This window comes from Lepisma saccharinum, chromosome 1, assembly GCF_977018435.1.
Source record: "Lepisma saccharinum chromosome 1, izLepSacc3.1, whole genome shotgun sequence".
NCBI classification, from domain to species: Eukaryota; Metazoa; Arthropoda; class Insecta; order Zygentoma; family Lepismatidae; genus Lepisma; species Lepisma saccharinum.
In genome coordinates this window covers 182,100,112-182,114,139 of record NC_139229.1, presented here as the reverse complement: position 1 = coordinate 182,114,139, position 14,028 = coordinate 182,100,112, and the positions used below count along the sequence as shown (strand labels likewise).

The window sequence follows — 14,028 nt, the reverse complement described above, 5'->3', positions numbered from 1 at the left end:
GATTAGTGATCAGTCAGTGTCCATTGGTGGCTTTATAAGATCTAGTGATTCGAAGATGAAAAGGACTAAATACCATAAAGTAACGAAGTCTACTACTAGTTCCAGTTGGGGTCCAAAGTTGAAGACATGGACGATAGCGGATCTTCCGGAGCCTCAGTGTAGTGCTAGTTCGGGTCGAGGGCCGAAGGGATCAACAACAATCCAACAATCAACAACCAACAATCTGTGTATTACTCTGTACTGTTCGTGATCCACATGGATTTGTGATCATCCCTTCATCCATTTCATCTACTCACCATTCATTTTCATCTTTGCGATTAGCCAAGAGGGAAAATTATTCTTGAAATAAAACAAAAGCAATACAAATACAAAACAAAAATAATGGAACTATTATGCTGTTACGTTTTCCTGTATTTTAGGCACGTCGCATTTATCAGCCAACAGTCAGAGATTGCTTTTCGGTCGAATGATACTTCTAATAATCGGAGGTAAATGCAAGCTGAGAATTATAATTTGGTCTCTTATCCACCTGAGTTGAGGATCTAAATCTTTAAATTTTATTTGTAACAATATTTACTACTGCGAGGAATTAAAAAGAAACTTACCGCTAATTTTGGCAGTGGCTTCCTATTCTGTAATAGTTACATTTGTTGTAAGAACATAATACATTAATTTACTTTGTATAAATATTACATTATCCATCGCTTTTCCTAATTAAATCTCATACCATATCCAATACACATATAAAATGTGTTTTACTAATAATACAGTGCACAATTAGAAAATAAGTCTTGTGAAGCAACACAAATATGGCCTCCCCGATGGCCTAGTGGTAGCGCCGTCGCCTTGTAGTCAAGGGGGTCCCGGGTTCGATACCCGGTGTAGGCACATAGTGGTTCGGATCTAACTTTAAACTGTAGGTCCAGTCCCAATTAGCCTTTCTGTGCAAAAAGCGGACTTAAAACGCCAATTCAATCAAGCAACACAAATATGAAATATTAAATCTAGTTTTTTTTATTTGGTTTATTTTACTTCACTTTTCTGCCACTTTTGGCTAATTGCGAAGATGGGGATGAGTCATGATGAAATTGATGAATTGACACTCTCACAAACATCCATACCCAGGCCGGGATTTGAACCTGCGATCTTTGGCGTCGTAGCGCGATGTGCTAACCACTCTGCCACGGATGCCGGCTATTAAATCTACATGGCAAGAGTTTCTGAAGTTGAGTTGAGTCAAATAAATTTCATAATGTGTCAGTATTCTCGCGGCATGTATTGAAATGTGTACTAATACAGGGCTAAGGCCTCACTTCCACCTGCCAAGGCGGGAGATCATCCAACCTGTTACGAGGTGGCGTGTGGTCAGCACGACGACCCCCAGTTATTTTTGTAAGTTTCCATGACCGGATTACGCTACTCATTCGTAGCTCTCCAATTTCCTCACAATGGTGGGTGCCCACCGGTCCCATACGCAGTCCGAAACCTCAGAAGGAAAGTTGTTACGCTTCCCCTAGGAGACTCGAACCTGCGCGTTCCGTAGCCAGAGCCCAAAGCATGATGTCTTAGACCGAACGGCCACGGTGTGCGACTAAATATGCACAAAGTTTTAAAAGCAAAAGTACTTTCTGCACGTTGTAACATGCCATGAATGAATAGGGATTATGATTCACAATCCCGGCCATTTATGAAGGTGGTGTTAGCATCACATTCCAGCCCCCAAAATACTATTTTTTTAGACCCCTAGTGAACCTCAAAACAGTTTTCATGCAAGGACGTTGCTGAGAAAATCCCCCTCGAGACCAACCATCCTGGGAACAGAATCCTCGTCTTGAGCGTGACAGCCAGATTATTTACCGACTGAACCAACGAGGCTTTTTATAGCACATATAAAATAAATTAAAGCCAGTAAAATAGTATATATTTGTACGATATATTTAAATTATAATAGACGTGTATACAACACATTATATTGATAATACAAAAATCATTGATAAAATTTTCCTTGCTTTGATAAGTATGCTGTACATTGAATAGCTTCTTTGGGCATTATTTACATGACAGCTCTTCTCATTGATTGACGAAGATTGAAAGGATGTGCAGGGCAGAAACGTCTGTCCTGTAAGTCGTACATTATATTTTCAGCACAATTTCTCAACAAGTTCTGGAGGGGCCAGGGGAGGCGTGGCCGCCTAACTTAAAAAGACTATAAAATAACACATGATTAAGTTCAGTTACTACATTTTTGTTATGAAGCCATACCGCAAATCTTGACGTTTGGCATGATGTCATGTGTGGTAATTGCGCCGCAATAGCGAATCTTAGACGATTTGATTGATGTGCAGGGCCGGATTAAGACTAAATTGGGCCTGATGCTGCATCAATTGATAGCATTAACTTGAAATATTCGGTGAACAATAAACGCAACGACGTTATAGTTACGTCACAGCCAAAAGAATAATAGTAACTGTATAGTAAGTAACACTGTGTCTAGGCTTCCGAAATTGGGGCTCCAAATTTCATTCTAAGATTTATTTTCAGGTTAATATAGCAAAAGAAAACTGTTCAGCTTTCGAAAAATTCTCGTCTGTTTTCATCTGGGCCTATTTCAGGAATAGGCCTAATGCTGCAGCATCAATAGCACCCACCTTAATCCTGCCCTATTGATGTGTACAGTTTGAAGAAAGAAAAACGTAAAATGACTTTTTTGTGGGTCAACAGTTACTGCTGAGGCATCAAAACAACTTTTCAATTTGATTTTTCTAAAATTTCTGAAGCTTACTATTGTACCGTAACTTTTTAAAAGTAATACGAGTATTGTATCAATAAAAAAATAATGAAATGCAATAATCGTACTGTTTTGCTTATTTTAAAACTGACAACCAATATACTAATTAATATTTACTTAAGCAAGAAAATTTAACATTTTCAAATCTAAAAGGCCTTAAACTCAGTGATTTTAAGCTGTTTTTTTTTTTATTTCCGGAGGAAGGCCTCCAGACCCCTTATAAACTAGGGGATATTCAATACCTGAGGGTTATTGAATATCCCCTAGTTTATAATATCATATGCTTCTCCCAGAGTCTGCCCCCCTCCAAAGCAAAAGTTCATACTCCGCCCATGAAACGCACATAAATAAAGTAACACAGTGCAATTGTTAATTAGTGTTGGCTACCTACGAGATGTTCAAAGTATTATTTTCGCGGGCGATGTTTCAACTTCAATCTTATCTTGCACTCAATATTCAATGAAGCAATACTTAGAAACTGAGTTCGGATTGTGTAAAGGTTTTTGAAAGTTGCATACGTGATTATATTCAAGGCGAGCATGGAAGTAAGGCCAGAGGCACAACCACGAATTTTTGTCTGGAGGGGGCAAGTGCCAGGATAAACATACCAATAATAATAATAGTAATAATAATAACATTAATAAAGACATTATTACTAGTGGTAGTAGTAGTAGTAGTATCAAAGACATTATTATCCTCATAAATTTCGCAAAAGGGAGGTAGATGTCTGTGCTAAAGCATTTATTTGGAACAAACAATTTAAATTTTTTTCAACACCAGAAATTTTACATTAGCTAATAATTAAAAACAAGCACACAAACTGTATTTTTGAATCGCAGAAAATGAATGATAAATGCATGCCGAAGATATTTTTTTTGTACATATAACATGTATAACTTTCATATGTTTTATACATATGCAACATGGAGCGACATAAAATAAGAAAATACATATGCAAGATGCTAACACTAAATTATGTACGTATTCAAAGTTTATTCATTACATAATACAAAACACATTATTTAAATACATCACATTACAGAAAACAATTATATTGCGAGCGATGCGAGAAAGAAAATTTTTAGATCCAATTTTTGCGATTTAAAACAATATTGATTTAATAGGGAACAAATCATATCACATGGCGCCAAGGCATTCTCTCTTTCACAACTTTTTTTTTAATTTAGATTATTTGGCGCCCATGGCTGACTCCCGCCGCCCCCTAGCTACGGCTCTGAACTTGACGAGACTGAGAAAAGCAGGCACTGCAAGCGAAGCGAGCAAGAAAATTTTACGAAATGTATGTTTATTTGAATAAAATTTGAAATACAAGGGGGCAATTGCTCCTCTGTGCCCCCTGCAGTTGCCTTTTGGCCATCAATGTTTGCCCCTCCTAGAATTGACTTCCGTCGAAGGTTGGCGGGCAATGTCCCCTGCCCCTCCTGTGGTTGCACCACTGAGTAAGTCCGAAATTTGGAGGAACAAATTGAATCAATCCTGCTGCAGCAACTTCTTTTTTGCGAAGCGATGATTACTTTATTCCAGGCGATTTTCTTCTATTATTATTGCACGTGGCAAGAGCACAAACAGGGTGATTAGTTCTCATTCTACCGGCATTCAAGAAAAGGTGTGTATAAGTAAATAATCGACCCATTTATCTCAAGCTTCAGTATACGCTAACGAAGTAAGTTCCATTCTGTCCTCTTAATGACGTCATATCGCGCACAGAATCATGGGAGAAAATCTCGAAACCTCGGGGAATGGCATACCTAATAAAGGTACCTTGCCATGACAGTTTCCTACAATCTTGCAATTAAATACATAAACCTTTTTGCGAACATTACTAACACAGGTTACAACATAAATCTTATATGCATGTTTTTTTACTAATAATCAAATACAGAGATTTCTTGTAATTTTGACCGGCAAAATTATCTTACCAGCATTCTACGCCCAAATCAACCTAACTACTCATATGAATGTTTCCTTACAATTTGACTAGCGTATCATTTTGATTTAATCAAATATACTCATGTGCTTTCTTGTTCCACAAATTAATACTTCTTTGTTTACTACACAATAAATGCTCACAAAGGAAAAGGGTTATACTCGAATTTTAGAGTAGGTAAACCAGTATTCAAAAACGACATGACTAAAGGACCATGTTGTCGCGATTAACAATTCATTTTACGTGACATTCTCTCTTCTTTGTGATCTGCGGACTTATTTAGTCAAAAGCACATATTTAATTGAACAATTTCTATTTGCTTTCTCTAATTTACTTGCACTTTTCCCTTTTTGTGTTCTTTAATTTTACTAACGTGATTTTACATACGTATCGCAAAATTCAGTAAGTTCAAACAAAGGTTACCAAATTAAGCCAAAGACCAAATTCAATCAGTAATTCGTACACAATGAAAAGAGGCCCTTAAATTTTCCCATGAATCTGAATTACGTGTATTACTGCTTGTTTAATTTGGTGGGTTGTCTATTTTGTGCAGGTTCTTCCAAAAACCCAATGAAATCCCATGATATAATAAAACTTAAAAATATGGCTACAATTTTTTAATTCATAAAGTAACGTCCTATACAATGCCAGGGAGAGTGGCAAAAACTTCTCATGAATGCTTACTGTAAATATCAGTCATAGGAATGACATTGAAACTATTTTTGGGGTTGCTTGGTGAAAGTAGATAAAGTAGGGAATGGATTGATTTAGAAAAACTTTTAAAACTTAAAAGTCCATTATCATGAAGAGGCATTCGTCATGAAGAGGCAACTCACGAACGGGCTAATAATTACATTTTTCGAGTTACAAATTACAATACCAATTTATCTTCAAACCCACTTAGGGAAGTATTCATAAAATGTTTCCAATTTTACATAGGATTGGTAAAATATGTTATCAGTATAAGTAAATTAAGAACCTATCAGCAAAAATATAACAGTACATCCCTAGTCTTCATACATGTTATTTTAATAATTATAAAGAGTAAAGTGCTTCGCACCATGCCATGGAGACGTATAGGGGGGTGGAGTTAGGGCCCCACACTTCCTTGATCACGGACAAAGATGGGGGTGATGTGATCAACACCATGCCCCTGGCTGCCTTTACCCCCCAGAGTTTCCTCCAGATATCAAGTTTATATGATGCTGGGTGGGTGCCAGAGCTGCTTGAACAGGTTGAAAAGAATCCTGGTTCTCCTCGGCCGGGGATCGAACGTAAGTGTCTCGCATTGTAGTCAGATGCCCTAATGACTGAGCTACCGTGGCTCATTAATTATATTGAATTTGATATATGATAATAATCTCTCATGTTAATCTTTTGTAAAAAATATATTGTTGTGTGATTTTTGCATGAAAATAATTTTAACAGCCTCTTACCACTGTGTAGACTGCTGCTTTTTTTGGGGGGGTGTTTGATGTAGCCACCAGTGCACATTCATAAGGCTGGTACAGTTAAGTACCATTTATCTAAACATTTGTAGTAACCATAGCTATTTTACAACTGTTTCAGGAAAGTCCTTTTCTGAATGTGGATTATTGGTGTCTTATTTCTATATCTTACAGATTACGTCCTCCTTCACCAGCTACCAAAGTGCTTAGCAACTGTGTTGAATCCAATCAGATAATAGATTTAGTGATGTCTCAGATTCCTAGCCCAGACCTAATCACCAGCGTCCATGCCTTAGCACAGATGGATGAACTACTGAAGAGTGACAAGGCTTACCTGTTGCTAACTCGTGTAGATCAACTAGTCGTCGCAATTGCTATGCAGCTTAGGTTAATTCATAGGAACCAAGGAGATGCTGAGAGCAGCACACCAAAAGAATTGATTTTGAAAGGTTACCGTTATCTCTTCGTGACGCTGATGGCCGTAAGTATCTTTATTATTTATCTAGTATCTAATCACAATTAGCCAAAAGTGGCAGGAAAGCTATGTAAAATAATATAAATGTATGAGGAGAGAGAATTTGTTCTCTTTTCCAATCCTTGAAACTGGTAAATAAGTTTTAAGATACAAATACGATTACTCTGCGATTTACAAAGATGGTAATTAATATAATTGAGCATAAAAGCAATAATGGAAAAATAAGTATTTATTTCCAAAACCTATAGCATGAAAAGTGTATGTTACTTCATAGAAAAAGTAGGGTAAAGGTTACACATTTTCGAGACATAGTGGCTAAAAAAAATATTATAATGCAGGAAATTGGGCAAGGGACCAATTACTTGGTACTACAGTTTATTGGTGATCCCTAGTTAAGAGTTCAATATGGAGCGTATGTTGCCTCTTGGTGCAGAGCAAAAGATGCTTCCACCTGCATTGAACGATTCTTGTAGTACACAGTACTGTTTATTACGAAAATGGAAACTTCACAACAAATCAATGGCGTTAAGAAGCACTAATATTAAAAGCAATTAGGGGGAACTAGTGAAGTAATCATAAAGTTTTGTGTACTCAGAATACAGGGTGGCTCAAAAAGTCACTTAACACCCCCGGTCCAAGGCCACTGCAACACACAACATGGAAATGGTGATGACTAGAGCCCGGATTTATAAGCGAAATGCATATTCTTTTCCAGACTTCTACTGGTAAGAAGAAAGGTTATACTTCGTATTACATACCTTGATGAGCTATTTAACTAAGGTTGAAAGTGCTTATAAATGCTTATTTCTGCAGGAAACGGTTGTGCTTGCTTATTTTATGATATTGGTTTAAAATAGCATATTTTACCCAAATCTGCCATATTTTAATCACACGATGGCATCGGGATGATGAGATCAATGCTTCTAAATAGCAGCACAAGAGAAACGGCATCTAAGAAAAGATACAGTACATCCATAATCATTTTTCCAAATTACCTGATATTATAACACAGTTGAAAGCTCGAAATAATGCATTGCAACATACACTTTCTCTGATTGATGAAATTTCAGTAACGTTGTCTTCAGAAACCCAGTGCTGCTAAAATTGTGTCCGACAATACCAGTCACGTATTACTGAAAAATCCCGGTTACAAAACACTGTCAAATTTATAAAAATATTTCTGGTGAAGAAACAGACATTGAAGAGGAATTCACTGAAGAAGAACTGTGGTGTTTTTCACATGCACCTGTGATGTCATGCTATGTGGAAAGAACATTTTCACTGTATAAATCATTCTTCAGTGACAGACGCAGGAGCTTCACACAAGAAAATCTCAGGATGACCTTCCTTGCATACAGTAACAGCTTTGAATAAGGTAATAGATCTAATAAACAAATATTTTTTTCAGATTTTCCTGTATTTGTTTATGCTTATTTTGGTGCTTATTTTTTCATTTTTTGTGCTTATTAACTTGCTTATTTTACTGTTTGATTGTGCTTATAAATCCGGGCTCTAGTGATGACCAATCGTTATCAGGCCAAGGGGGAACCACATTGACACCACCTGCATGGTCGGTGGCCATCTTCATGTCCGCCATCTTGAATTCAACTTCAGAATTTTAAATGGGAAGCAGGTGATATGATATATCAAATCAGGCTAGAATTTCACAAGAAATCAATGGTGAAGGTTTTTTCGACGTATCTTTAACCAGTAAAAAGTTATAACTGAATTCTTGTACCAATTTGCTCCTTTTCGAGGTGTTACGAAAGTGCCTTAAAATTTGTTTAGTGCATCGGTAATGCATCAAGATCAAAGTGATGTCTAGGGAGAGAAGTTCGCATGCCATTGCACAAGATTTTAATCGGATACATCCATGAAGAGCTGTGCATTATGAATGGTTGTCGCGAACAATTACAGTGTGACGCTTCCATTAAATGAAAAGTCCTTCACAGTAACAAGGCTAATGTTTATGTTCATAAGGAAGTTCATAAACAGAATATTCGATGCTTTTTATCTGACAACTCATTTTCGACATTTCAAAGCTGAATGGTTAGTGCTGGTAAGTTAATGGTGTGCCTTGCTGTGTGGAACACGATTGGTTAGTCAATTTTCCATCAACGAGACCTGAAATGCTTAGGGCTACTTGGATTTGTGAAATAAACAGTTTTTTTCATCCTTTCTTATGGAAGAAGGTACTTTTACAGAGTTTTTTCAATGGGAACGTTGTGAAGCAGTTTCTGTCCAAAGTTAGTTATCAGATGACAAAGGTCGCATATTCTGTTTATGAACTTCCTTATGAACATAAACATTAGCCTTGTCACTGTGAAGGACTTTTCATTTAATGGAAGCGTCACACTGTAAATTGTTCGCGACAACCATTCATAATGCGCAGCTCTTTGTGGATGTATCCGATTAAAATCTTGTGCAATGGCATGCAAACTTCTCTCCCTAGACATCACTTTGATCTCGATGCATTACCGATGCACTAAACAAATTTTAAGGCATTTTTCTAACACCTCGAAAAGGAGCAAATTGGTACAAGAATTCAGTCATAACTTTTTACTGGTTAAAGATACGTCGAAAAACCTTCACCAGTGCATTTCTTGTGAAATTCCAGCCTGATTTGATATATCACCCCCTTCCAATTTAAAGTTCTGAAGTTGAATTCAAGATGGCAGACATCAGATATCCGCCGACCGTGTGGGTGGCGTCAATGTGGTTCCCCCTTGGCCTGGCAACGATTGGTCATCACCATTTCCATGTTGCACGCTGCAGTGGCCTTGTACCGGGGGGTTGTTAAGTGACTTTTTGAGCCACCCTGTACTATTAACTTCTCATTCCAAAAGAGTAAAAATCATCCGTTGACTCGGCTAAAAGAACCAGTGAAAACAAGAAAGCACACAGATGCAATAAACCACTCGACACCCAGGGAAGGGTATTGACAAACTTTTACCTGGACATTTCCTGCCCTCTTTTCTTTTACCAACACAGTGTTTGCAGGGGGTGGCAACAATCAGCAGGCTGTTATTTTTAGCCCCCCTCCTCCCAAAATCAAGGAAAACACAATAAATTAATGTTTTTGTAAAATATCTCGATTGTATGAGAGGGGGTAACATTATTTTTTCTTCAAATGTTAATGACTTCCCTTTTTGACAAAACGCTTATTTGGGGGAGATGATGTCAAAAGTCTGTAAGTTCCTATACTGAACTTTTAAGTTGGGATCACCTGTAGCAGTTTACTGGTAAAAATTGTCATCATGTGTTAATATCTGAATACTGAATCTTGTATATGAATCCTGAACCTTGGACCTGGTATCCAAATCCTGAATTCAGTATCTGAACTTTAAATCCAGAATTTTCTGTTTGATCCCCAAATCCTAGATTTGGTATCTGAACCTTGGATCTGATGTCGAAATCCAAAATTAGTACTGAACCTAACATTCTGGATTCGGTGTTCAATCCTGGTTACAGTATCTGATCCTTGGATCCTTCCATCCCTAGCTGTAACATAAGTATATAAAGTCTTACATTTTTGTTAACTCATTCTTTTCTTCCACAGCTCTACCACAACCGAAACCTTGCAAGACGGGCATCACAGGATGTTCTGAGAGATCTTGTATACATGCTGCTTACGATTCTCTTAGACCGCAGGGTAGAAGAATTGGAAGAGGGATCTTACTTAATCAAAACTATAAATGTGTTAGTTCTTCGTGTCATTGAAAGGTCTGACCACACCAATATTACCTGGTAAGTTGGCAAAGGAAACTTTTTTCTTGTGTTTGAGTTTTCAGACTCAATTTTTTTCTAGTCAGTGTCACATATATATGAGGTTTTCTCAATAGTACGTTACTGGAACTGGAGCAAGAGAAGTAAAGTGTATAAAGCAAGAAAATGTACTAACTAACTAAACTAACTCTGTAGCCTTCTTAAACCCGAAGGTTCATGGCTGCAGCAACACAGGCCTTCCATCTTTCCCTATCTTGAGCAAGTTCTTTTCCATCCCTACCGATTTCCCTTAGGTCCATCTCAACGTTGTCCCTCCATCTTCGTCTTGGCCTTCCTACAGGTCTCTTACCATCAGGTTTCCCAACAAGAATCCTGTAAACTCCTCTTTCCTCTCCCATTCGTGCCACATGGCCTGCCCACCTAAGTCTTCTTGATTTAATTATTCTAATAATATCTGGACATGAATACAAATTATGTAGTTCTAAATTATGTAACCTTCTCCACTCACCTGTCTCCTCATCCCTTTTAGGTCCAAAGATATTCCTAAGGATCTTATTTTCAAATACTCTCAATTTATGTTCCTCTTTCAATGTAAGGGACCAAGTTTCACATCCATATAATACTACAGGCAAAATTACTGTTTTGTATATTTTAACTTTTAGTTTCTTAGATATTAAACGAGAAGACAAAAGTTTATGAAGAGAGAAGTAACATGCATTTCCTGAATTAAGCCTACTTTTTATTTCCTCTTTAATATAATTTTCATTTGTTAATATTACTCCTAAGTATTTGAATTTGGAAACTGGTTCAAACGAGTTATCAATAATTAGATTTTGATTATTACCTAACTCTTGGTTTCGGCCTGTAAGCATATATTTAGTTTTCTCTTTGTTAACTTCCAAACCTATCTCTTTAGCAGTTTTGAAAAATATTTTAGCATTATTCTTAATTGTATTCACATCATCCCCCAGTAAGTCTACATCATCTTCATATGCTAACAACTGAGTCACACCACTTAATTGTAGTCCTTCTTTAGTTTTTTACCTACCTAACAGCATATTCTAAGGCAAAATTAAAGAGCAATGGGGATAATGCATCTCCTTGTTTTAACCCATCATGAATTGTAAATTTGTCAGACATATTAATACCCACACGAATTTTACTTTCTGTTTCACTGGTGCATATTTTTATCATACTAACAAGCTTCTTAGGTATTCCAAACTCTATTAATATATTATATAATTTATCTATTTTGACTGAATCAAATGCTTTTTTGAAATCAATGAATAGCTGATGGACATTTTGATTATATTCCCACTTTTTTTCAAGTGTCTGTCTGATGTGAAAAAATTTAATCTGTAGTTGATCTGTTACGTTCAAATCCACATTGATAATCACCTATAATTTCATTAGTATATGGTGTTAGTCTTGTTAAAAGAATGTTAGACAATATTTTGTATGTTGTTGAGAGTAGAGAAATTCCACGGTAATTATTGCAGTTCATTTTATCACCTTTTTTAAACACAGAAACAATTATGGATTCTTTCCACTGTTGAGGGATTTCTTCTTTATTCCATATTAAACAAATTAATTTATGAATTTGACATAATAATGAATTTCCACCATATTTAATTAACTCGGCTGGTATTAAATCAATGCCAGGTGCTTTATTCTTTAGCCTTTTAATAGCATCTTTAACTTCAGTCAAGTTAGGTTCTGGAACTAAAGGTTCTGCTGTGTGTACTTCATTTACTTCTGATTTATATCCTACATGGACATTTAAAAGGTCATTAAAGTAATTCTTCCATCTATTTAGAATATCGCTTGGGTCAGCTAGAAAATCAGTCTTTATCTTTTATCAAGTTTACTTTAGGTTGCCACCCCTTTCTAAATTCATTTACACCTTTATATAAATCTCTGATATTTTTATTTTTGCTGTTTGTTTCAATTTCGTTACTTTTGCTTTTCAAGTAATATCTTTTTTTACTTCTAAACGTGCGGTTAACTTCTCGCTTTATTCTATTATAATTGTTTAGATTTGTATCATCAGCGTTATTTAACCACCTAAGTCTAGCCTGATCTCTTATTTCTATTAGATTATAACATTTATTATCAAACCATGGCTTACTTTTTCTTGGTTTATGGTATCCTATACTTTCTTTAGCTGCTGATTCTATTGCATTACGTATGTGCTCCCAATTCTTATTTACGTCTGTTTCATTTATATTTTCATCATCATTTAAATCCTGCAAAACATCAAATCTATTTGACAGTTTAATTTGGTAATCTTTCTTAATTCTTTCATCAGTAAACTTTCCTGTATCAAATTTTATAACTTTTAGATTTTGTTGCTTATGATTTATCACCGAGAGTCTTTCTCTTAAATTAGCAATTACTAAATAATGGTCACTGGCACAGTCAGCACCTCTATGTGTACGAACGTCAATTATACTAGTATGCCTTCTCTTATCAATGAGAATATGATCTATCTGATTATGAGTTTTACCAACTGGAGAAGACCAGGTATATTTATGGATATCTTTATGTTTAAAAGTGGTACTTTTCACAATTAAATTCTTTGAGGTTGCTAAAGTAATCAATCTTATACCATTATCGTTACTTAATTCATGAAGACTTTCTTTACCAATGTAGTCTGGGAATATAAAATTGGAATTCCACTGCATTTATCCCTTCTATATCTGCTGATAAATTTAGAGTAAAAGTCAATCATTATTTGTTAACTTCTACTGGATGGTGTTTTTGTTCTTTTATAGTAAATTTCCTTATGATGCTGCTTTAGATCTGGTTCACACATGGATCTCTGGGCTGCAAGTTGAAGGGACCATGGTTGATGTATTCAGTGCTTTCAAATAGAAGTCTGAAGTGCATGTTCACATGTTCCTTGTGACAAAAAACTTGTTTCAAGGCCTAAAAATTAGTTGTGAATGATTACCCTGAATGTTGCATGCATTGTTTGTTATACATCCTACAACATATTTACAGGTTTAATATCTGTGTGTGAGCAAGGCCTTCCTTTATTTCTTCACTCAGTATAAGCAGGTAGTTGTATGTTGGATTGGAAAGTGAATGCAAGGGTGGAAAAGGATCAGTAAACCAGTGGATGTGCTTTTTCATCGTGGTTTGTAATTTGCTAGAAAATTGGTCAGTAAAGTGCATATTTTTTGTTTTCATGATTGCAATTGTTTTTGTTTCATATGATACTACTAAAGAAAAAATAACATTGTTTTGTTCAAAAACAATACACAACTGGAAAAGTTTCTTCATCTTCAGTGTTTGAAGTTGAAGTCCACTGTATGCACAGAAAGATTTATAGTTTAAAGTAGGATTTAAACCACTATGTGTGTCTACCTTGTATCTCAGAGTCGTCATCTTTGACTGCAGTTTTTGATTGCAGATCAGATATGTCAATATTTGAGTCAATGTGGTATAACTTTTCCTAGGAGTGGAGATAGCCATGGAAGAAGAGAATAAGAAAAATGCATACAAAAGCCAGTGCAGAAAACTGTTGAGAAATGAGAGAATTCATAAATTTATTTTTTCACAAAAACAACATAAAGACAAGTTTTAATTTGCATGACAACATTCTTTCCTCCTCCGTATTCTGCTTGCAGACATAGAAAAG

The 14,028-nt window shown here is 36.0% G+C and overlaps 1 protein-coding gene across 1 annotated transcript in view; it reads left to right on the top strand.

The window, feature by feature from the left end:
• msps (msps cytoskeleton-associated protein 5) overlaps window positions 1-14,028 on the top strand; it is a 124,189-nt gene that overhangs the window by 94,215 nt on the left and 15,946 nt on the right. The window contains exons 29-30 of the mRNA XM_083143879.1: window positions 6,359-6,665; window positions 10,219-10,406. Coding sequence (XP_083000005.1) covers window positions 6,359-6,665; window positions 10,219-10,406 — 495 coding nt within the window. The remainder of the gene's footprint in view (window positions 1-6,358; window positions 6,666-10,218; window positions 10,407-14,028) is intronic.